General features: G+C 47.4%; 1 protein-coding gene across 1 annotated transcript; it reads left to right on the forward strand.

Moving 5' to 3' along the window:
• The first annotated feature begins 948 nt into the window (after nt 1-948).
• HSPB8 (heat shock protein family B (small) member 8) lies at nt 949-13330 on the forward strand. The gene is made up of 3 exons (XM_054006279.1): nt 949-1913; nt 7285-7348; nt 12063-13330. Exons 1-3 carry the CDS (start codon nt 1529-1531, stop codon nt 12220-12222), a joined length of 609 nt encoding a protein of 202 aa, XP_053862254.1. The 5' UTR covers nt 949-1528; the 3' UTR covers nt 12223-13330.
• Nucleotides 13331-21950: the final 8620 nt, after the last annotated feature.

Raw genomic sequence — 21950 nt, forward strand, 5'->3', positions numbered from 1 at the left:
GTTACCCACTATACTCCCCACAACTGTCCCACGAGCACCTCCCCAGAGCCCACCCCACTGCTCCCGGCACCAGCATCCAAACAGGGCCAGCTGCAGAGACAGCATATTGAAGTGAGGCTCAATTCCCCCCCCCCCAAGCTCTGGGGGGACAAATGACGCTTCCTAGGCCAGCAGGAGCTGCTGCAGCCCTGGAGGATTTGTGCCAAGGGAGAGGGGAGATGCTGTTTGCACCACAGCTTCCTGCTTTGGGGGGGTCAATGGGAGCGGCCAGCCAGCCACCCTGGCCAAAGCCTCCCCAGCCAGTGCTGCCCCATCGTGGGGGGGGCACCCCCCACATACTTGCCAGCTGCTTATGGTACCGGGGGAGAAGCACACCTAATCCAGGGCCCAATCTCGCTCTCAATTGCCATGAAGCTCTTGCCGTGGGCTTGGTCTCCTAACCTTGATTGTAGCGGGGACTGGGGGTCCGTGCCAGGGCTGAGTCAGCCGGCTGCTCTGCCACACAAGGACCCTCTTTAAAAGTCTGACCCCTTGCGCACAGCCCTAGCTCGTCACTAACCCCGATACCGGCACCGAAGCCACAAGGGAACGACTCACACTAAGCTTGGCTCAATCGGCCCCTGCTAACAGGTGTCCTTACAGTACGAGGCGAGCGAGGGCTCTGATGAGCTTTTGGGCCAGGGGGGTATTTTAAAATGGTGACAGGTTGGGGATGCAGTCAGCCTTGAAGCTATTCGGAGCATGTTGGCTGCTGTGGGCTAGGGAGGGAGCAAAGGCGGGGAGGGAGCAGAGCAGAAGGAGTGGCAAGTGAGGAAAGCTGCCTAAACTTGGCTGTCCCACGTAAGTATTCCCGGCCCAGTGGGAGAGGTCAGCTGTCACAGCATAGATTCTCCAAGGGTGTTTCATCCTCTCTAAAATACGCAGCTGACGGGGCAAGGATTGCAAAGCACAACCCCCAGCCCCGAACTCCATATAAATAGAAGGCTCCCAGCTGGTTGGAATGTTAGAGAAGTTTCTGGACTCTGAGCACCAATGTTTATTTAAGCTCCTGCCAGGGATCGGAAGGGAAAGGGGCAGGTAGACAGAGGAAACAAGCGTCTTAAGTTGGGGATTTTCTCGCTCCCTCGAAGAGATTTTTCACCACCAAGGTATTTTTTTCTTCGCTCCCCCACTTTCTCTTGGGTGGAATTTCAGACAAACAGGATACTGTTTCTCTCCTCTCGCTCCCTGCCTCCTGAATTCTTTGCTCCCTGCCTTTTAAATCTTCGAATGATTCAGCCCTGATTTTTTTTTATCGTGTTGGTTTTGGGGAACGGGTATAAACTAACATAAACTGTTGGAATCCGGGCACAGCAGTTCCCCCCTCTCTGGTTTGAGTGAGTGGATGACTCAATCCTGGGAACTTTTTCAAGGGAAACTTTGCACTAAGGAACAGAAAAGCGAACACTGACATTTCCTGTGCTCTAGAGCCGGACAGCATTGGCAGTTTTGTCCTCACTCAGTGTTGTTTTTGACTTAGAAGAAAATCATGGCTGACAGCCAGATGCCCTTTTCCTGCCATTACTCCCCCAGGCACCGAAATGTCCGAGACCGATTCAGAGAGCCTGGCTTGTCCTCTCGACTCCTGGACGATGACTTCGGCATGTGCCCCTTCTCTGGGGACCTGACTGCAGACTTGCTGGACTGGGCTCGCCCACGACTGACCAGTACCTGGCCCGGTCCACTGCGATCAGGAATGGCCCGAGCCCCTGGCATGCCCCCTCCCGGATACGGCTCCAGGTTCGGCAGTTACCCTGAAGGTCGGAGTCCTGCTCCCTTCTCTGGGGAACCCTGGAAGGTGTGTGTCAATGTGCAAAGCTTTAAACCCGAGGAGCTGACCGTGAAAACCAAGGACGGCTACGTGGAAGTGTCAGGTGAGTGAGAGACAGGGAGCAGAGGAAGGGAAGCACAGAAAAAAGGACCATAGAGAAATGGAAATAAATCTAGGTCCCAAAAAGAAAAGAAAAAAAATCTCTTACAAAATCTAAGGTTCAAATAACTAATTCCAGGAGTTTCTGCCAATCCTATGTAAGCTTTATTTTAACAAAGGAACGGTCTCCTGCAGCATGTGCATGCCAAACACTGCAGCCTGAGGCAGGGAAAGTGAAACGTGACCGATGGGACTACTCCCAGCCTCCAGACTGAGAGAAATCGAGGAGGTTAACAGGCTTGAGGGGCCTGATTCTCCTTCGGCTTACTCCAGTTTCACAGCAGTGGGACTCTAGGGACTTGGATGGAGTTGTGCCTGATTTACACTAGTGTGAGAGGAGCACCAGGGCCTAGAGGTTTAAATGCTCTGCCAGTTTTGAAGAGCTAGGACATTCATTTCCTTAAACTGGACAGGGTGAAAGTCTAAGCAAAGGGCAAGGGTGAGATTGTCAAAGCTGCGTAAGGATTGGAAATTGAGCGTCCAAAGCACAGATGTAACTTTGAACATCTCAGCCCAGAAAAGCATAGAGCGTTCACATCTAGAAAGGAAGAACCTGCACACACTTGCTACCTGACTACCGTGCCAGACACTGGATCAAATCCTACCCAGCGGGTAGCTCTATCCAGAGCAGGGCACAGTGAGCCCGGACTGAGACCTGGGGCTGTTTCTGTTTTTACACTCTGGTGACACTTGTCATGCCAAACAAGTCTCATTGGGTTAAACTGAAGTGATTAGTCCTCATGAAGTCAATAGCACCAATCATGGCAGCAGTGAGTGTTTGCAGGGTTGGGCCCCAAGACAATTCTGTTAATTATGGCTCATTCCAGAGATTCTGGTCCCAAGGGGAAATTCCTTTAAAGGGACAGTGTCTCACTACAGTGTCCTCAGGCATTCAGCAGCTACTAGCAGTCAGGAATGCTGCAATGACCCTACTCTCCACCCCTCCCCCAAACAGGAACAAGTCTCAAACGGGCAGGACAACCAGACAAAAAGAACAGGAGGAGGAAGGGGGCTGGAAATGGAGATGACCAGAAAGAGTTAAGTGGAGTTTTTAAAATAAGGGAGGATTAACAAGTGGGGGAGGGGGGAGCACATACATTGTGCAATTGAGTTAGAGAAGGGTGGTGGAAACAGAACATAAAGCTGGGAAACAAAGGGAGAGGTTAACAGAGCAGAAACAACAAAAGAAATAACCTGGGAAGGGAAAAAAACCCTTTCTTTATGTTGTGTCTAATTGTTAATTCATTTAGCATCCCCTGCAATAACACTGATGATGGAGCCAATTCACCAGCGCTCAATGAGGAGGCCATAAAAATTCTATTGTGATTTCCCAACAATTAATGTAGCATTAAAAATAACGTGTTACCAGGAAAACATAAAGTGGGCAGGGGGAAAAAAAAAGAGCTGATGAGATTCTCTCTGCACAGCCCTGCTAGCAAGCGCCAGGGGGAAGGAAAGTTCTGAACAGAAGAAAAGAAAAGGAAAAGAACCAGGGCTGGCTCTTCAGCTGTTGTAAATCAATGTCACTCCTTTGGCTTGAAAAGAGCCCTGCTGATTTACACCAGTTGAGGATCTGCTTCACAGAGCTGAGCTGTAAGTGCTCTGGTGAACTGCACCGGCCCCTCGGGAAGGAAGTTGGAGGATTATGCTGGGGCTAGGGGAGGAAAAGGAGCAGGCCCCCCCTGGCGTGGCAGGAGGCCAGAGAGATCTGCTTTCAGTCTGAAGTGTCAGCAGGGAGACTGATCGGGCCGCAAAACAATGTGAAAACATTGGAGCACAATGACCCATCAAGCTACAGCGGGCAAAGTATTGGGAAAATCTTATGCTGACAGAGGGATGGCCTACGGCAGCCTTATGGATCTCATCAAGCTTGGATTTCTGATTCATAGGTTTCGGGAAACCACAGCAAAAGTGACCATAACCAGGATTAAGGCTAGGGAGAGCAGGAGAGAGCTGTTGCTTGCTAAGTCTTGCCAGAGGAGCAGGGTAACTGCGAGGAGAGATTTCCCCCTTGCAGAAGGGACTCCCACACTAGAAGTGGGATGAACCTGGGGGACTCTGGCTGACAAACTCTCTTTTAAAGTGACAAATAAGCTTTGGGCCGGATGAACCAAACAAAATGCCACCCCCATTCTGATCAGCACCTTGCTCTGGGACCATGCTGGGGGAGAAGGCTCGTCCTTGTGTTTGGGAACTGATCATGTCTGAGTAGCCTCCCCCCGGAACATGGTCTGGTGCTTGATGCCTGCTCTTTGGGCCACTTCCGCCATGGAATATGACGGTGGTAACTCCTTCTAGCAGGTGAAGTCAATGGGAGTTGCATCCACTCCCGCTACGGTGGAATCTGCCTGAGAAAGGGAACTGAGGAGCAGCAGCTAGAAACCAGTTTTCTTCCCGCTGTGTTTGATTTTGGGGCAGTTCTTTCTGGGGGAAGCATTCCTCGCTTATGGCGAGTTCTGCCACTGGGTCAGCAGCAGCAGCAGACACAGCCGGGGGCTGATTCAGGGCTAGCCGGAGCTGTGTAGAGAACTGAGTGGTGGGGTTTGTTTGTTTTTTGGCTCACTGGCCAAACTGAAAAAGTGGGGGTGGAGAATCGTTTTGGGCCAAACCAAAGGTTTTGTTTTATTTTTGGATTTTTGTACATTTAAAACAATAGAAAAATCATTTCAAATTTAAAAAATAATCCAAACATTTGCTGTAGACAATGGCAGAACCAAACACTTTGATTTTTTTCAGAAGGGGGGGAGGAGTGACTGAAACAGCGAATTCTACACACATTCACAAAATGTTTAGGTCAACTTGAATCTGTATCTTTCAACGAAGAGAGTTTTTTGTCTGTCAGAAGAATTTCATCCAGCTCCATTCTGGACGCTGGCTAGACGCTGCCATCCTAGCGTTACCCTGATTTATGCAGATGTGAGATCGCAATCAGGCCTATTTGATTATTATTCCACATCTATACTGCAGTATATTTACCAGAGGCCTCTGATCTATACATCTGCCAGGTAATGAAGAATCACAGAGCATCCACTTGGATTTTAAACTTGCATTTAAACACAGTAACAAGGCCCGGGGTTTTCTGCCATTCTGTTGCTTTGCAGACACGCCCTAGGTTTAATTAGACATCTTCCCAGAACAAGCAGCAATAATGTTTCACCCTTAGCACTGGTCTCTGACACAGGAGGTTCCAATTAAACCATGAGCTACATTCCGGAATTTAACCCTGTAGTTGCTGAATTAGACTATTGAGCATTATGTAGCAGAGGGTGCTTATCTGTCCATTATTAATAGCTAAGGAGCACCAAAGTGTGCCAGATACTTTCCAGACAAATAAGAGGGCAACAGTGTGGCCACCTCACGAGATTTTATTGAGAGTCTCGTGATACTTAGTGATTTTTCTTAAAGCCCCAGCTCCTGGAGGCATGGGATCAGGTGAGATCCTCAGCTGTCATTACACAATAAAGGTAACTGTCTAGCCCTCCTGGCTGTGAAGTGTGAAAATGTGGCCCCAGTGTGACCCTAAAGCCTCAGAGGGCATTTTTTTTCTATGATTGTTAAGCCAATGCCATGATTGGGGGGGAGGGATTTTTAAACACACAGGGTTGGCAAAACCAGGATGACTGAGTGAGCAGGGAAGTTCGGCACACCTTGTTAATTCCATGTTTCATTCAATTTTTATGCTAGTATAGCAAACCATGGCCACATACAGATAGCTTTCCCATGGTCATTCCATGCCTTCAGCGCCCAAAACACAGGTCTTCACCACTTGGGCTGCAAGGGGAGCTCCACGAGCTAAGGGAGAGCCTGGTCAGGGGGAAGACCTGGAAGAGCATAGAAAGAAGCTGCCTGCTCTAGAGTTTCTAGGACCAGCCAGTAGAGGAAGACATAATCGCATGTATTGGCATGCCCAGCTTGCTGGAAGGTTAGGGAACTGGGGTCAAAGGCCTTTTGGAGGAGATTACCTTTAAGGAAGGATTTGAAATAGAAGAAGGTGGAGGTGTGGACTGTCACAGTCCTCCACAAGATGTAGCCTCACTTCTTCGGCTACCGCTATCCTCTAAGTCTCCCGCACTGTATCACCCTTGGATTCATGACCATTTTCCATAACACTGGGTAGGAGACTCTCTAGGGCTGATAATTTGATGGGCACAGGTGGCGGTACAGGACATGCTTCAGCTGCTGTGGGATCTGCACCCACTCTTACATGCCGTCAAACGTTCAGGTGCTTCCCCAAAGCTAGCCTGGAACTATCCCCATTGTCTGGGGCTCTGTGCTCATTACAGCAATACTAAGCAACCAGCAGTGCCAGCAAACCAGAACCCACCAAGGCCTCATCTGTCAACGCTTCAAGTTATTTAAACTCTCTTGCCTGTGAATTCTAAATAGATTTTCCTAGTTGTTTTATTGATCTGTCCCAACCTCCAGCTGTTCAAACGGTCTCATTCTGCTATGCAAACACCTTGCTACCCTTCGTTCTAAGGATCTTCTTTAACCCACAATTTTGGTCACCGCCCACCACCTCCATTCCTTCTTGCCACCCAACCTTCTAATGGCTCTGATCGGTTCTAGGCTGCTGAGAACTTTGGATCGGGGGCATTTCAGGGCTGGTTGAAGCCAATTGCAAAGCTCCCATTGGCTTTAATGGTGCAGGAACAGGGCCTCCAAGAGCACAGCCCAGTTAGCCGATTCCTGTTTTGGATCTGTAGTACAAAGAGGTGAGAACAGGTTTTTCTGTATTTGCCCCATCTAGAACCTGGATCGTCCACATGCTTTTGGCTCTAATAAGATTAGACTTTCAGCAAAGGGTGTCTTAGAGCAGTGCTCCTCAACCTCTTCCATACCTATCCATCTCCCTGGAATCTCCATCCCATCTGGCTAGGGTCTCCTCCCATTTAGCATTATGAAAAGGGTAGGGCAGTCTGGAGCCCATGACACCTGCTTACGACTCGACATTGAGAACCTAGGCCTGACTATCTTCTCACATTGGTGTAAATCAGGAACAACTCCACTGAAGCCAGTGTAGTTACATTGGTGTAAGGGAGAGCAGAATTAGGCCCACTAATCTAGATGCAGAAGGCAGGGTTCCTTCTCCCACGGTGCCTGTTTGCTGTTAAATTTTGGGCTTAGTACTGCAGGTTCCTTCACCATCAGCTTCTCCCCACGTTATTTTTCTTTTAGGGGGCTCTTGCAGAAGCAAGAGCTTTGCTGGGTCAAACTGTGAAGGGCAGGGGAGGAGAATCTGAGCAGAACTTTTTTTGCCTGTTGGTAAAACAGCCATCTGAGACACTGTTGTTGTGTGTTCCTGTCCCCTCCAGGCAAACATGAAGAGCAACAGGAAGAAGGAGGAATAGTCTCCAAGAACTTCACCAAGAAAATCCAGTATGTATAATATACACCATGGTTTCTCAGTTCTTTCTTATGGGGCTTGCCCACACGGGGCTCTCACTCCACAGAGGAGAGCAGGGTTTAGGAATGAGGACGAGTCTCTTATTTTTGAGAGCATGAAATGATTTTCTGAGCAAGCCATCAAGCACTCTCCCTCAGCTCCCTGTGATCCACCGACGGCCAGGTTCTGCTCTCAGATGACCTGGGTCCCATTGATTATAATGGGATAGGCCCATGGGCAGATTGTGCCCGTAAATGCACACCCATCCTCCTGACATCCAAATGAGGTTGATATGGATGCGAAAGTCCTGTTACTAGGTGTGTACTCCTGGGGAAACTGGTAACCTCACTAGCTTGAAAGGGTGGCCTGCAAGTGCATGTATTGGAGTCAATTACTGAACCTGAATGTAATACTGAGACCAATGCTGAAATTACTCCCTAATATAGAGGTCAGCCCTGCAAGAAGCCATCAGCTGCATCCCCTTCAGCAGGACCCCCCCAGCATCGACTCCACGGGCTGAGATTTTCAAGGCTGCCTAGGTGATTTGGAGTCTGCATTCCCACTGAAATGAAGAGTTGTGTATCTAAAGCCCCTGGACAGCTTTGAAAACCACAGCCATAAAGTCTGGCTCCTTGTGCAGCTAGATGGGAAACATAAATCAGTGAGATGTGTTTGAAAAGTGTTCAGTTCCCTGCCCGCAAACCACATTCCTTCAGGGTTTGTTATTACAAGCCCAAGTCTGTGCTGGCGCAAGAGATTGTAATCGTATTGACTTCAGTGGAGTTACATCATGAGTGAATTTGGACCAATGACTCCACAATATATTTTTGAACTATTTATGAGTACATGAGTAATAATAACAAAAAAAAAAAATAAACACATAAGTCCCCGGTACTTACACTGTGTGAATGATTCACACTCCAGAACTCTCTCTGAAATTTAAAGCCACAAGACTGCACTGCTGATAGCAACGCTCTTGCCTCTCACCAGTTCAAATCCAGCCCAGCCTGATAGTGGCAGGGAAAGGTATTTCCACATGAGTCCGTGTGTCTCCATCCAGCTGCTACTGAACAGGTGCCCACGCGAAAACAGACCCGTTATCGGAAGTCTCAGAAAAGAAGCCAAAGACAACAAATTCTTCCCTTACCCCTGGAGGTCAGAAGTGAGGCTAAATGTGATTCCAAACAAACCCCCAGGCCCAAACACTCCCAAAATTCACTGCTGACTTCTAGAGAACAGGTCAAATCAAAACCCAGCTCCAAATTTCCCTCCGCTTCAGGGCAGGTCAAATCTGATTGCAAACTTGTGTCTATTTCAAGGAAAGGCATGTTGATGGGGAAACTGAATTTGTATTAATCTTGGGTGGCAGGAGACCTAGGTTCTATTCCTGTCTCTGTCATTGACCTGCTGTGTCACTTAAACCTCTCTGTGCCTCAGTTTTCCCATCTGCAAAACAGGAGTAATGCCTTACCCAGCTTTGAAATGCACTTTAAGGTCTATGGGCAAAATGCTCTATAGCAGGGCCCAGTGTTAGAAATCAACAAACATCAGACAATTCCAAGCTCTAATTCTACTACCTTACAGTTTCTTTCCCACCACAAAGGCACATGTTGTGCTTGGGGTGTCAGTGTTTTACCTTAATCCGTACATTTAACCTTAAGCTTCTGTAGAATATAGACAGGGCTAGACCTGCATGTCACAACATGTTTTGCAAATATCCTTTCCATTACCAGGAAAGTCAAAGCTGGACAGGGCAGGTTGGAGAGGAACAAGGCTGGACAAATGGGCAGGGTTACAGAGGGTGGGCGTTCTCAGCTCCCAGCAGGACTTGACAGATTGATTTCCTGTGATATTCCTGGCTGTGGCTGAGCAAGTCCCATGGTGGATCTGTAACGCAAGGCGAATGTCTCATTAGCTCGTGCTGCTTATAAATATTTCATGACTAAGGCAAAACAAAAGATCTCTTCTTAACGCCTACCCAGCCATAATCCTAACTATGTTTATTGGGACTATATTTTTTGGAATTGGCTGGAATGTTCATATTAGGGGAAATAATGAGAAAGGGGGGAAAAGCAAGGAAATTATGTCACAACCAGCAAAAACCAGAAGGAATGGGAGAAGTCAAAACTATCAGGAAAAAGATACTCAGCTGCAAAAAAAAAAAAAAAAGTTGTCATTCGATATTTTTTTTTAACTCACAAAAATTGCTCACTCTTTAAAAGACAATAAAAAGGGAAACGAAGGCCCCAGGCCAGGAAAACACTTAAGAATGTTTATGATTGAAGTAGTGGTCAGTGGAACAGCTCCTGTTTGAAGTTATGCATGTGCTCAGGTACTTGGCTGGACTGGGACCAAGGCCCTGGATGACTTGCATTGCACTTTGCAATGGGGCCACGGCATTTGTTTAACAACAAGTGAGAAGTAACAGGTACATTGACTTTTCCTTTAAGAGGCCCCTACTCATTGCCTGGTGAAACTATTTGATAAGAACTGGTAACAGGATGAGATTTTTTAGAATAATGCAAATGGGTCAGGCTGGTCAGTGTGGCCTCCAGTGAAATGAGATCCTCTTGTGCTGGGATACTAGTTTCCCCCCTCTACCCCTTAAAAAAAAAAAAAGTTATTCCTGCCCTCAAATCTCAGAATCACCTTACCAGACCTCCTCTCTGTGTGTGCAGCTATGATGGAACAGCTCCCCCCCCCCCCCCCGACTCCCTTTGCCTGTCTTCTGCAGCATAATGTCAGAGGTGACACCTTGGGTCTGATTCTGCTGTCACTTGCACTTAGGGTGACCAGATGTCCTGATTTTATAGGGACAGTCCCGATATTTGGGGATTTTTCTTGTATAGGTGCCTATTACCCCCCGCACTCTGTCCCGGTTTTTCATACTTGGTGTCTGGTCACCCTACTTGCACTGGTGTAAGTCAGCAGTAAAAGCTCTGATGTCAGTGGAGTTACCTGCGTGAGATCAAACTCGGGCCCCTTGTTTTGTTCGGACTTGCTACCTGCCCAGCAGTCGGTGTGTTGGTGCATACAGAGCCAAGTTCTGCCTGGCCAGTGCTAAACCTGAGTAAACGGACAAGGAGCAAAGCCGCTGAGTGGGGCTGTGGAGGCAGGATTTCCCCCCTCTAACACAGGAGTGTCGCAGGGAGTGGCTGTGCTGCTGTCACGAGCAGTGTCCGTGGGCTGTCACAGCCTCTGGGGGACGCGTGTTCCCCCGTCAGAGTGGTTTTAGGTTGTGGCTCTGTGGCCATTCCCTTGCCAAGCCCCCAAAACTAGACCCCTAGGGCCCAATTACCATTGTCCTGCACCTTGCTCCCTCCTTTAAACCAGTGCACAGTGAATGCCAGAGTTTACCCAGGCACAACGAATGGCGCAAATGGTGAGCCAAGCTGCAGCGCAAGTGAGGGGCCGAGCCGCAGAGTTCAGAATGATGGCGTTCTTTGGAAATCAAAAACGAACCAAACTTTGCACGGAGGCGTCTCTGCCCAGATGCTAAATGCAAGCCAGCCTGTCTGTCTGAGTACAAACTGGTTGGGTCAGATTGGAGACAACAGTCTGAAAGCAGATTTACGCTGCCCAGCCCAGGCAAGTTTAGTAACCAGTCAGAGAGGCTCCTTATTTGGGCATGGTTTTTTTTGTTTTTTTGCCATGACGCAGGCTGTGATATAAAGATGATTTACTTGTGCTTTGCAGAAGCTCAAGATGCATAAACTATGAGTGGCATCCAGTCAAACATATCTGCAGGGGAGATTAACCAGAGAGCCTTATAGTGAAAAGAGAGGTCTTTAAACATACACAGAACATGCACAGTTATAATAATGAATAATACAAAGCATTACCAATTCTGGATCTGCTTGAGGTTCATTCATTTAATTTAAATAATTCTTCGTACATCTCTATATGGTTTTTCCAGCTGGGGTTCTCTTTACAAACATTAATCAATCTAGCCTCATAAGAGCCCATGATGTATGTAAATAATATCACTACCATTTCACACATGGGGAAACTGAGGCACGGAGCGATCTAGTTAAGTGACTCAGTCAAGTCTGTACCAGGGATGGCTAAGGATCCCAAGACTCTTGACTCCCCGTCCTGGACATTAGCCACAGGACCATTCTTCCTAACCGCCTTTAGTCCAATTTATTAGTAATCATATTCTCTGAAAGTGACACTGGCTAGACCCAGTCCACGAATGTGGATTTCCACTGGGGTGTGCAATACAGTATAAGGATAGATTGCCAAGAAAAATAGACAGCACAATAACTCAAATGTGCCCCACAATATTTAATTGCTGTTTATTAGCAAAAAGTGACCCTGCCACAATATTTGTTAACCTTGAGTAATGGAGACATTTTACTTGACTTGATGGTCCCTACAGCTGAACTATCTGGCTATGCTTAATGGTCAATTTACTGAGAGACTTGCATCTGCTTTTCTATGGAGCAGTTGTGTTCTCCAGCAGCCATTTTGGCTGGTCCTAGGCAGTGTTTACCAGTGGAAAATACAAAGGACAGACAAGTCAGTAATGATGTAGGAGCATAGGATGCTGTGACGCCAAAATGGAATTCCCACAAAGCCCAGTTTGGAAAATACAACAAAGGTAACAACCGCAAGTGCTTGTCTAAAAACTACAGGGGAAAGCAATGTAGTGGACACTGAAGAAAAGGGATTGTCAGCCCCATAATTTTCCATTCCTCTTTTCAGACTTCCATATGAGGTGGATCCTGTCACAGTTTTTGCTTCCTTATCACCAGAAGGTTTGCTGATCATTGAAGCGCCACAGATACCTCCCTACTGCCAGTACGGAGACAGCAGCTATGGCAACGAGATCCCAATGGACAGCCAAGAAGCAACCTGTGCTTAAAGTGTCTTTCCCGATTCCCTTTCTTCCCGCTCCCTCCCTGAAAAGATTTCTCTCCAATTCCAGATGTGATTGCATTAGCTGAAAGGAAGTGTACATTGGATATTTTCTTAAAGGGCCGTGTTTCCTCACATTTTACAAACATATTCTTGTTCTAATCAGATTGATTTTGTACTGGGAGAAGGTGGTTGACAGTAAGCCTCCAGTACCATTAATAATGTTGTTCTTTGTAATATGGTTGCACCTAGATGGCCTAAGAGAGCTCAGAGCCCTGTTGTGCTAGGCACTCGACATACTAACAGTAGTAGACAGTCCCTGTCCCAGTGAGCTTACAATCGAAATAGGTGAGACAGATGAAGGATGGGAGGCGAAACGACTTACCTGAGGTCATACATAAGGTCACTGGCAGAGCCAAGAATAGAACCCAGGTCTCTTGACTGCTAGTTGAGTACCTTAATTACTAGACCAAACTGCACTTTGCTTTTATTGGTCACTTATTTTTCTCCGGTAGCTGCTGCTGACCAGCCTGGGGCAGAGAATTTACCATAGCAAGGTCCAAGCAGTGGTTGAAATCCCCTTACAAACTGCTCATGGGCTCTGATCCTAGCTAGTCTTATTGAAACGGGAGTAGATAACTCCATAGCTCCAACTTCTCTCTTCGACACTTCCCCCTCAGCAATAAGTATCCAATCCAGCCCACAGTTTCACCAAGGTTTTATAGAGGTCTTACATGCTCCAATATTGTTTATCTGTATATCAGACAGAACAAAGTGGATGTCTTCTTTATTATTATTATTTTGCTATATGTTAGAGATGGAATATTTATGACAATATCAAAAATCTTTTCTCCTCTTCAATTCAAATGCAACTCTGTAGTCATACCAATTGTGCGTCTTTTTCTTTGTCCTTATTTGAACTACTGCTCTTTAAACAGCCTCTTGCCAGCATCTGCACTAGTGATGGAAAGATGTTGTTGCTTCGTAGACAGACAAACTGACAGATCTGACATATTTCAAAATGTAAATTGTGTGCATGTTTGGAACCTTTTTTCCAAAGAGGATTTGTGCTTTTATTGGACAAACTTGATAAATAAAACTAGTTGACATTCTTAGCTGTTGTGTTTGTCTTTCCAGAAACCAGCTAGGATTTGATTGGTTTGGGGGAGGGCAGAAAGCCGAGTCTCCAAGGGAGGAGTGTGCGCAGCAAAGTTTCATGGTGGGAGTTGTGGGGTGGGACAGGAGGTAAAGTTAAGTTGAGCTGGTTGAGAATTTTACAATGATACTTTTTTTGGACAGAAAATGCAGTTTTTGCAAAATCAAAATTTTTCCATGGGGATCATATCTGTGTTGCTGACATTTTTTTTTATACTCCGTCAGGAAAACAAACACAATATTTGCCTATGTGGGCCAAGCTCCCCAGCTGAACTGTACCTCTAGTGATGCCCCATAATCTCACGTCTAGTTGAACTGCTGCAGTGCATCATGGGAGTCACATGATCATAATGTATCATGGGAGATGCAGTCCAGCAAGGGAACCTGGCCCATAAAGGAGAAAGGTGGCAGGAGGCACCTAAACAACAACTCCCATAGGGCATTGCAGCAGCTCAGAAAGACACAGATTAATGTTGAATCGAGTAGAAACAAAACACTTCAGTTTGGTTCCACACACCATAACGTTTTGACACTTCTGAATCGAAGGGTTTCAGAACTTCCCATTCCATTAAAAATGTTGATATTTTTACTTTCCATCCTGACTGAACAAAACCAAATTTCAAAATATCAGCATCTTCCACGTGCTGGAAACTCTGATTGTCAACAAGCTCTACCGTTAAGGGGTTTTAATGGTCCCAGTGTCTCCCTCGTGCATACTACAATGCTGCAAAATGGGAGTGTTACTGGCACAATAATTTCCCCCATAACAACTATGCTGAGTGTTCTTCAGTTCAGACATTCCCATCCAGCACACTTCTTATCAGTACAAGGTCCTGTTCCTACTAGAACTCGTAAACAAATTGCAACCAGTCAGTGGCATGGGTGATGTCCTCACACAATATGGTTAATACTTGGGTGGAAACCATGGCAGCTAACCATGGCAGCAGCCTAGGCCTATATGTGTCTCTCTTGCTGTAAGCAGGTCTCACCACTGGGGTTTGCCCATATGGACAGAACCCCCCCAACCCCGGTCCTGAATCCTCTCTGTTCTGGGTGCAGCAGGAATCTATCACCTACTGGGACAGTGTGATGGGCTGCGCAGAGCCTGTCCTTCGACCGGTGAGGAAAGAGTTAACCCCCTTTCCCATAAGCAGGGCCACACAGCTGTGCATCTTCAATGTAAAGCTGCTTAGGAGACGGTGGAGCCTGCTCTGAGGAAGGGAAGGCCCAACTCCTCACGCTCTGTCTAAGGGACCAGGTGGGTGGGTTGGGTGAAGTGCCCGAGAGGATTGACAGCAGAACCAGAAGTCCACCTCGCAGGAGAGAGCTTGTTGTTTATCTTCCCCTGGAAACCAGGCTGAGCCAAGCATTGTCCAGCCCCGCTGCTCCTGCGGATAGACACACCCAGAAGCGGCCCTGTAAGGAGTGGGTCTTTACTTCTCCGTGAGGAGCTCGCAGGTAAACCATGCTTTGTTTGGAACTACAGGCTGGGCCCGTAGAGGGGGCAGATGTGGTTAGAACTCAGAGCTAAGATTTTTCAAAAGGGACTTGCTTTTAGGTGCCCACCGTGAGGTACCTTCAAGGGGCCTGGATTTTAGACAGACCCAAGCACTCAGTCTCTGAACATAAGGCCCTTGCAAGGTGAGTAGCCAGAACTATTAGCTCCTTTGGAAAGTCTTGGCCCATAAATTGTGATAGCCACCAATAAAGCTGCAGCTCCTTCCCTGCTGTATCATGGCCGGCCCTGCATGGGCTCTCATATCGCAGACAGTAGTGGATAGCTTCCTAGAGTTTCCCAGAATGCACTATTACAAACACAGTTCTGCAGATACACGGGGAGGTGCTGGGGCAAAACCTGGACACACCTCTATCATCTGCATTGTCACGGGGTCAGCCAGGGGAGGCATGAGCAGATTATGAGGACAGGGCTGTCTGTATTTGTAGTTTAGGCAGGGTCTAACTCTAGGCTCGGTCCGTGAAGTTTCTGCAGACCCTCTCCTGCCTTCAGTTCCCCTAGGAGCCATTGCTAGCCTTCTTCATTGGAACTACTGAGCTGGGCAAGGGGGGAGCAACGAAACATCTTTCAAAGGGAGTAGCACCATCTCCATAAGCCCCTCGGACCATGCACCTGCTCTCGGTTTAGGGAGAATCTCTCCTTTAGTTTCCAAGGGATAAAAGGACTTACTGCAAGGAGCAACGTATATGTTCAGCAGGACAGTGATATACAGAGACTATTTCACATGACCCTGGAAGCAAAACACAAATTAATACAGCTTGGATGAATCACGGGATCCAGTACAATTTACCTTGCGAGCTCCCAGTCTCTTCATGCCAGCACACTGAATGCAGCCTGCTACCTTGCTCAGCAAAGGAAGGCAAGCTCCCGCCGATCGACAGCTAACTCCAAAGACTAGGCTGCTGACCCGATGGGTTCCTTAAAAAAAAAGAGAGAGAGAGAGAGAACGAGAGCGAGTGCCTGAGTCATGGAATGTTCTGGGTGATATTTACAATGAGAGCTGGGTACAAGCTCATTCCGCAGCAAATGGCCGGCTTATCTCAACAAAAATATTGATCTAGGCTTCTTCTTGCCGCTAACCCTGCTGGAAAGAATTTTTTGAGAAGGGAGGGAAGGGGGAGAACAGATGGAAGCAAGGAAATCCTGCCAAGCTTCCCCAAGCCATGTTATTTTTTCCTGACCGAGGGCCTGACGGAGCTCCCACGGCTGTCAATCACACTGTCATTGACTTTAACGGGGCTGGGATTGGCCCTTAGGGCTGCAAGAGACAGCACGTTCCAGCAAGACTAGCTGATTAAGAGCTACTGCTGCTGCTGCACCTCATGTTTTGTGTAGACCATGCAGCTGGTAGGAGAGTTAATCCTTTGTATGGCAGTCAGGCCAAGAGACCTCAGGCAGGTCGGGGTCCTATTGTGCTAGGTGCTGTACAAACCTGGGAAAGCCAGTTCCTGCCCAAAAGAGCAGCTTAAAAGACAAACATGAGACGGTCGAAGCAAACAGGCAGATGGGGACTGGGGGTGAAGGAGAAAGGAGTAATAGAAATAATAGGGTGTTTTAATACAGACTAGCGCTGCGCACAATGCATAGCCAACGAGAAGCTGCAATCATAACTCACCATCTGCTGAACTGTTACCAGGGGGCAGTTTCTGAATGCATTACAGAAGAGGGGATTTTAAGGAAGGGAACAGAAAGAGGCTAAGCTGGTGTTGTAGTAATTGGGCCTACATATTTACCCTCGTTGCGAGCTCGGCTGTGAAAAGTGAAGGCAAGTTCATAACATGTCACAATAACCTACCACAAATATTGATGGAGGAAGGTGTAAAAGGGAGCGGGACTGAATTCGTCCAAACAAAAAGGCCTCCTGATATAATTCCAGGACTGTGATAAGCCGATGCCTGCTACATAAGTGAGAGTCAACACCAGAGACAGAAGCTGCGTTTTCTGTGTTTGCTCTTCTTTTCTCTCCCCTTTTGTGCGTCTTTGTCTTGTTTTGGCTTCTAGAGAACAGGATCAGACTTTACCAACCCCAACAATAACAACAGCTCCAGCCCATCTCCAAAAAGACAACCGTTATCATCTTTAATACCAGCTAAGAGACTGTCAAACAGGGGAGGCTCCATCTAAAAACTCGCTACAGCAAAAGGGAAAGGAAATCAGGGATAGCATGAAAATGAAAGGCTTATTTAATATTTTACATTGCACAGGATTTAACTGTTTTTCCTTCTTCTTCTGTATCTTTAATAAAAGGGTGTTGAATGCTGTGTTTGCCATGGTACTAAGCAGGCTGAAGTCTCTGTATACCAACCCCCCAACTTTGGTTAAAACTGCTAGATAGGAACAGGGTCATATTAACACCTTGAACTGTTTGGGCATATACATTTCATCAAAATTCATATGACAGTGGTGGCTTTAAAGTTGGTAGTTTACTTCCCAGTGGAAAAAGTGTCCCCCCCCCCCCTCTCTCTCACACACACACACACATCACCAGCTCAAAAGACCACCCTGGATGGGAGTCTTAGCAGACACCATGGATTGAATGAATCGTCCATACAAACTGAGTTCCAAGCTGCCAGCTGGAGGACATCCAGTTGGGTTGAGGAACACTCATGGGCCAGTGTGTCAAACTATTATGACTCAAGGTGACCTTTCCCCACCAAGCTGTAACGTCAGGGCAGCAAAGCTATCCAATCCTCTGGCATCTCTTGAATCCGAAGATCATTTTGCAGCTGTCTGATAATGGCTCTCTCCAATCTTTTCCCTCAATCAAGCTGGTTTATCTTTACACCAGAAAAAGTCCTTTTCTATTATCCTGATAGAGATATGAAATATCGCTCCACTCTATCAGGCAAAATCAGGCTCTGGGTTGTGAGCGGCAGCAACTCGCTGTTACCAGCAAAACAGTCTTCTTCTTGCCAGCTCACCAAGTCCTCCAGACTCCTAGATCTTCTTGCCCTGCAAGTGCCCGATAGAGAGCTCCTGTGGATGAAGCAATTGCAGCTAATTATCTGGCTGTAGTTTTGGCAAATGATTTATGCTGGACTCTTGAAAACCTTTATAATAAGCTCTAAGGAGATTGAAGCACCATGCAAGGTTTGTTAATAAGACTTTATAAGGAATTGGCAAACTTCCACAGTGTTCCTCCCCTAGAGTATGCTGCTTCTGGTTGGGAGCCTGTGGATTTATTTTTAATTAAGCTGGAGACTATTGAGAGGAAGATAGTTCGGTGAGTTACAAATAGAGGTATGCTGGAATAGAACCAATTCTTCCCATCACAATAGATATGAATTGGTGTCCTTGCCTTGAAATCTCTAGGCAGATCCATAGAGTTAGGTTTATTTTCTTACATACTGGATCATTTAAATAGTTTTGTTAAAACCAAATATACTTTTCAGCCACCAAACATTCTCGCAAGACTGGTCAAATGGCAAATTGCTTAGTTAAACATTGCTTCCCCCCGGCACATGGTGAATGGAAGAATTTATCACCTGACATTAACTGCAGAGAGATTGTTTCCCTTCAGAAACAGCTGAATCACAATTTACTGAGACATATCTTCAGCTGGTGCAAATCATCTTAGGTTCAGGGCAGTCAGCTGGTGTCTACCAGCTGAGTATCTTCCACTGTCTTCTAGAGGTGGGGCCTATTCCATACCTGCACCAAGCCTTGGGAAAGACCAGATTTGGATGAACATTTCGCATTGGGGGCACATCTCTATGGATCTGAATCAAGACGCGGGATCTAAACTTTCTCCCTGTGATCCCCCCACCTCACAAACGTTTGTATCTGAACATTACCTCTGGCCTCCACCCCTCTGGTATAATGAGGCTGAACTGGAACACCAGTTTGCTGGGTTCCTGCCAAGGGCAGCAGCACAACCAAAGCAGATGCCACCTCAGAGAATCCATTCCCCGATTTTGCGGTGGGTGCCGTGTGTGACGAGGCAGGGCCTGGGAGTTTAGTCAGTGCTGTGTGATAGCCAGGCAGGGCAGATGTGATTAATAAAGCTGATATTTATTTACTTCAGTAGCCAGGCTTGGTTCTTCAGTTCAAGCTCCCAGTAAGCTGGGAGAAGCAAATCCCCTCCAGCACCAGAGCGCCGCCAAGGACAGAGCCACCATGTTACTAACACTATCCTAACAGATAATGATGCAGCGGATCCGTAGCGTCCTGAGGCAGAGCCCAGTGGCAGCGAGTGCTGGCAGGGCTAGTCAGACTGACATACTGAGAATCTGACCGTGTCGGACCAGCTTCGTTTAGAACAAATGTGACTCTCCCTGCCACAGAGTGAGAGAACCACAGGTGGGGTATGAATAATATAGATAGCCCAGCTCACACAAGGGCTACCAGACTATACAGAAGAGGGAGTATTGTCCAATGGATAGAGTCAGGTGACTGAGGTGCTAGTCCAAGCTCTGCCACTGACTTCCTGCTATGTGACTTGGGCAAGTCACTTTGCCATTCTCTTGCCCCTCCCACCCCATGTCTTGTCTAGTTAAACAGTCTGGGGCACAAGCTATCTCTTATCACAGCTAGGTACTAGGTAGTGTACTGTTGTCTAGCTATGTAGGAACCGCTGTACCACAGTACAAAGAATCAGTAGAAGGCCTCTTTGTGCCTGGCTGGCTTAGTCTGTTACTGATTTGCTATTGCAACAGTAACATTAAGCCACTGAATTTGCAAGGTACTGTGGTTTATTCCTCCCATAGACCAGTGTATTTTAAATTGTGGTTAGTGGGGGTAACTTAGCTCGTTTTCATCTTTTCAGAAGCCCAGAAGCTGTGGCAGTTTCCCCCTCCCTCTAGGGTGACCAGACAGCAAGTCTGAAAAATCGGGTCGGGGGTGGGGGATAATAGGAGCCTATACAAGAGAAAGACCCCAAAATCAGGACTGTCCCTATAAAATCGGGACATCTGGTCACCCTACCTCCCTCCAGCCTCTCTGCTGCAGAGAGCAAGGAGATACCCATAGAGCCCTGGCATTTCATTGAATGACTTAGCCTCAATGGTCAGGATTCATGCTTAGGTTACTAATGCATTGTTTTAATCTCTCTTCCCATCAGTGTTAACACTTGTCCCGTCATGCAGCAGTCACCCCCGGCATCCGGAGAGTCTGGCTCCACTTGTGCCAAGAGGGTTATATGGGTCGCACAGCGCAATGCCAGCATTAGGTTACACTGGAGACGCAATGCCGGTTGCTTAGTGTGGGAGGCAACAGCTGGAAACAGGCTCAGTGTTTGCTCCAAATTCATCTGCCTGGCTGTAAATTCTACGCTTGGCGTCACCCTAATAATTCCTTTGGTTGTGACATTGCAATTGGTTGTCAGGGAGATGAGTGTGATGTCATAAACACAAGATTATGGCTTCAGCTCCTAAGCAACAGCACTCAGCTCCACCCCCTCCTACACCTGTTTCTACACCAGGTGTCTCCTGGGAGATCCCTTTGTCTCTTTCAACCCCTCAGGCCTGCAGACCTCCTGGCAGTCTACTTTCATGGCTTGGAGAGTGATCAGCAGATGCCTCCTGGGAAGCTGCTGCTCCATCTCTCCTCTGCCAAAGAACTTAAGACCCACCTTGCTTCTTGAGGCATGTGAGGGCTAAGGCCCACACCCCACTCTAGGATGTAGTGTTGTATTTATTCTGTTGCATAATTATGTAGTGTCTCCACCTGGGCCTTTACAGCATCACGTATTTGGAGCAGAGACGCTGATTCTTTTGCATAACAATAGTGTTGTGCAAATAATCAGATTTTCTTTCATTCAGTCAGGACAATATGGAAAACATGATATAAAAGCCAGGTTATTAGCTTCTTCTAAATGCTTCAGAGATTTAAATTCTCCTGAGGCAAGAGTCCTCTCTGTTCAGCGGCTGATTTCATTCCTTCCATCTCTTAATGAACACCTTCACTGTGCCATAGAGGCCACAAAGCTTGGGATTATCCTTGATCCACCACCTTATTTTTCTCCAAGTTGCCTATTACCGCCTCTGGAATGCTGCTAGACCTTGCCCTTTCTGTGACGCTGCTGGCTGCCTTTGCTAGCTTCTTTATTCCAGGTCTTCATCACTTTCTTACTTGTCTATTACAATGCCTTTTTTTTTTTATGATCCATGCATAAAAGCTCTGCTTTGACAAACCTCGGTTCATACGTCAGTGTCTTTTATTTGCTGCTGTTGATTCAGAATTTTGATTGTACCTTATTCTGCCATGCGTTGGTGGGGGGGAAGCTTTAGGATAGATAAGTATTTTGATGACGTTCTAGGGCAGGGGTGGCCAATCTGTGGCTCCGGAGCCACATGCAGCTCTTCACATGTTAATATGCGGCTCCTTGTATAGGCACTGACTCCAGGGCTGGAGCTACAGGCGCCAACTTTCCAATGTGCCGGGGGGTGCTCACTGCTCAACCCCTGGCTCTGCCACAGGCCCTGCCCCCACTCCACCCCGCCCCTGCTCCCCTGAGCCTGCAGGGCCCTCGCTCCTTCCCACTCCCCAGAGCCTCCTGCACCCCATGAAACAGCTGATCAGGAGGTGCGGGGAGGGAGGGAGAGAGGGGGAAGGGCTGATCGGTGGGACTGCCAGTGGGCGGGAGGTGCTGGGAGCAGGGGGGAGCTGATGGGGGGCTGCTAACGTATTACTGTGGCTCTTTGGCAATGTACATTGGTAAATTCTGGCTCTTTCTCAGGCTCAGGTTGGCCACCCCTGCTATAGAGGAAAGAGCACAGTGCTGTGATCACATTCTCAGCCAGATTCTACCACAGACGTGCTGCGGTGACCTTGAGCAACCCTCTTACATCTCCTCTGTGCCTCCATTTCCCCCCACTTGTACATTGGAAAGAGGCTGTGAGAATTAGGAAGTTAACGTTTAGAAAGCATTGTGCTGTAATGGTGTGTTGTAAGGGTGAGGGGACTAGCATTTTTACAGCAGTGTTGCCTAGTGGATAGAACACTGGGCTAGGCCTCCAGAGACCTTGGTTCTATGCCTGGCTCAGCAGCTGGTTGGCTGGGGCAAGTCAATTAATTTCTTTATGCCTCAGCTTCCCCATCTGTAAAATGGGCCTTTGTAAAGTGCT

The sequence above is a fragment of the Malaclemys terrapin genome, chromosome 16 (genome assembly GCF_027887155.1).
Source record: "Malaclemys terrapin pileata isolate rMalTer1 chromosome 16, rMalTer1.hap1, whole genome shotgun sequence".
In the NCBI taxonomy this organism is placed as follows: Eukaryota; Metazoa; Chordata; order Testudines; family Emydidae; genus Malaclemys; species Malaclemys terrapin.

Bases quoted from the DNA above. Each gene is read 5' to 3' on its own strand.
- HSPB8 (XM_054006279.1), top strand. From the start codon at position 1,529: ATGGCTGACAGCCAGATGCCCTTTTCCTGCCATTACTCCCCCAGGCAC. The intron at 1,914-7,284 runs GTGAGTGAGAGA...TGTCCCCTCCAG, and splicing joins CGGCTACGTGGAAGTGTCAG to GCAAACATGAAGAGCAACAG. The intron at 7,349-12,062 runs GTATGTATAATA...TCCTCTTTTCAG, and splicing joins AACTTCACCAAGAAAATCCA to ACTTCCATATGAGGTGGATC.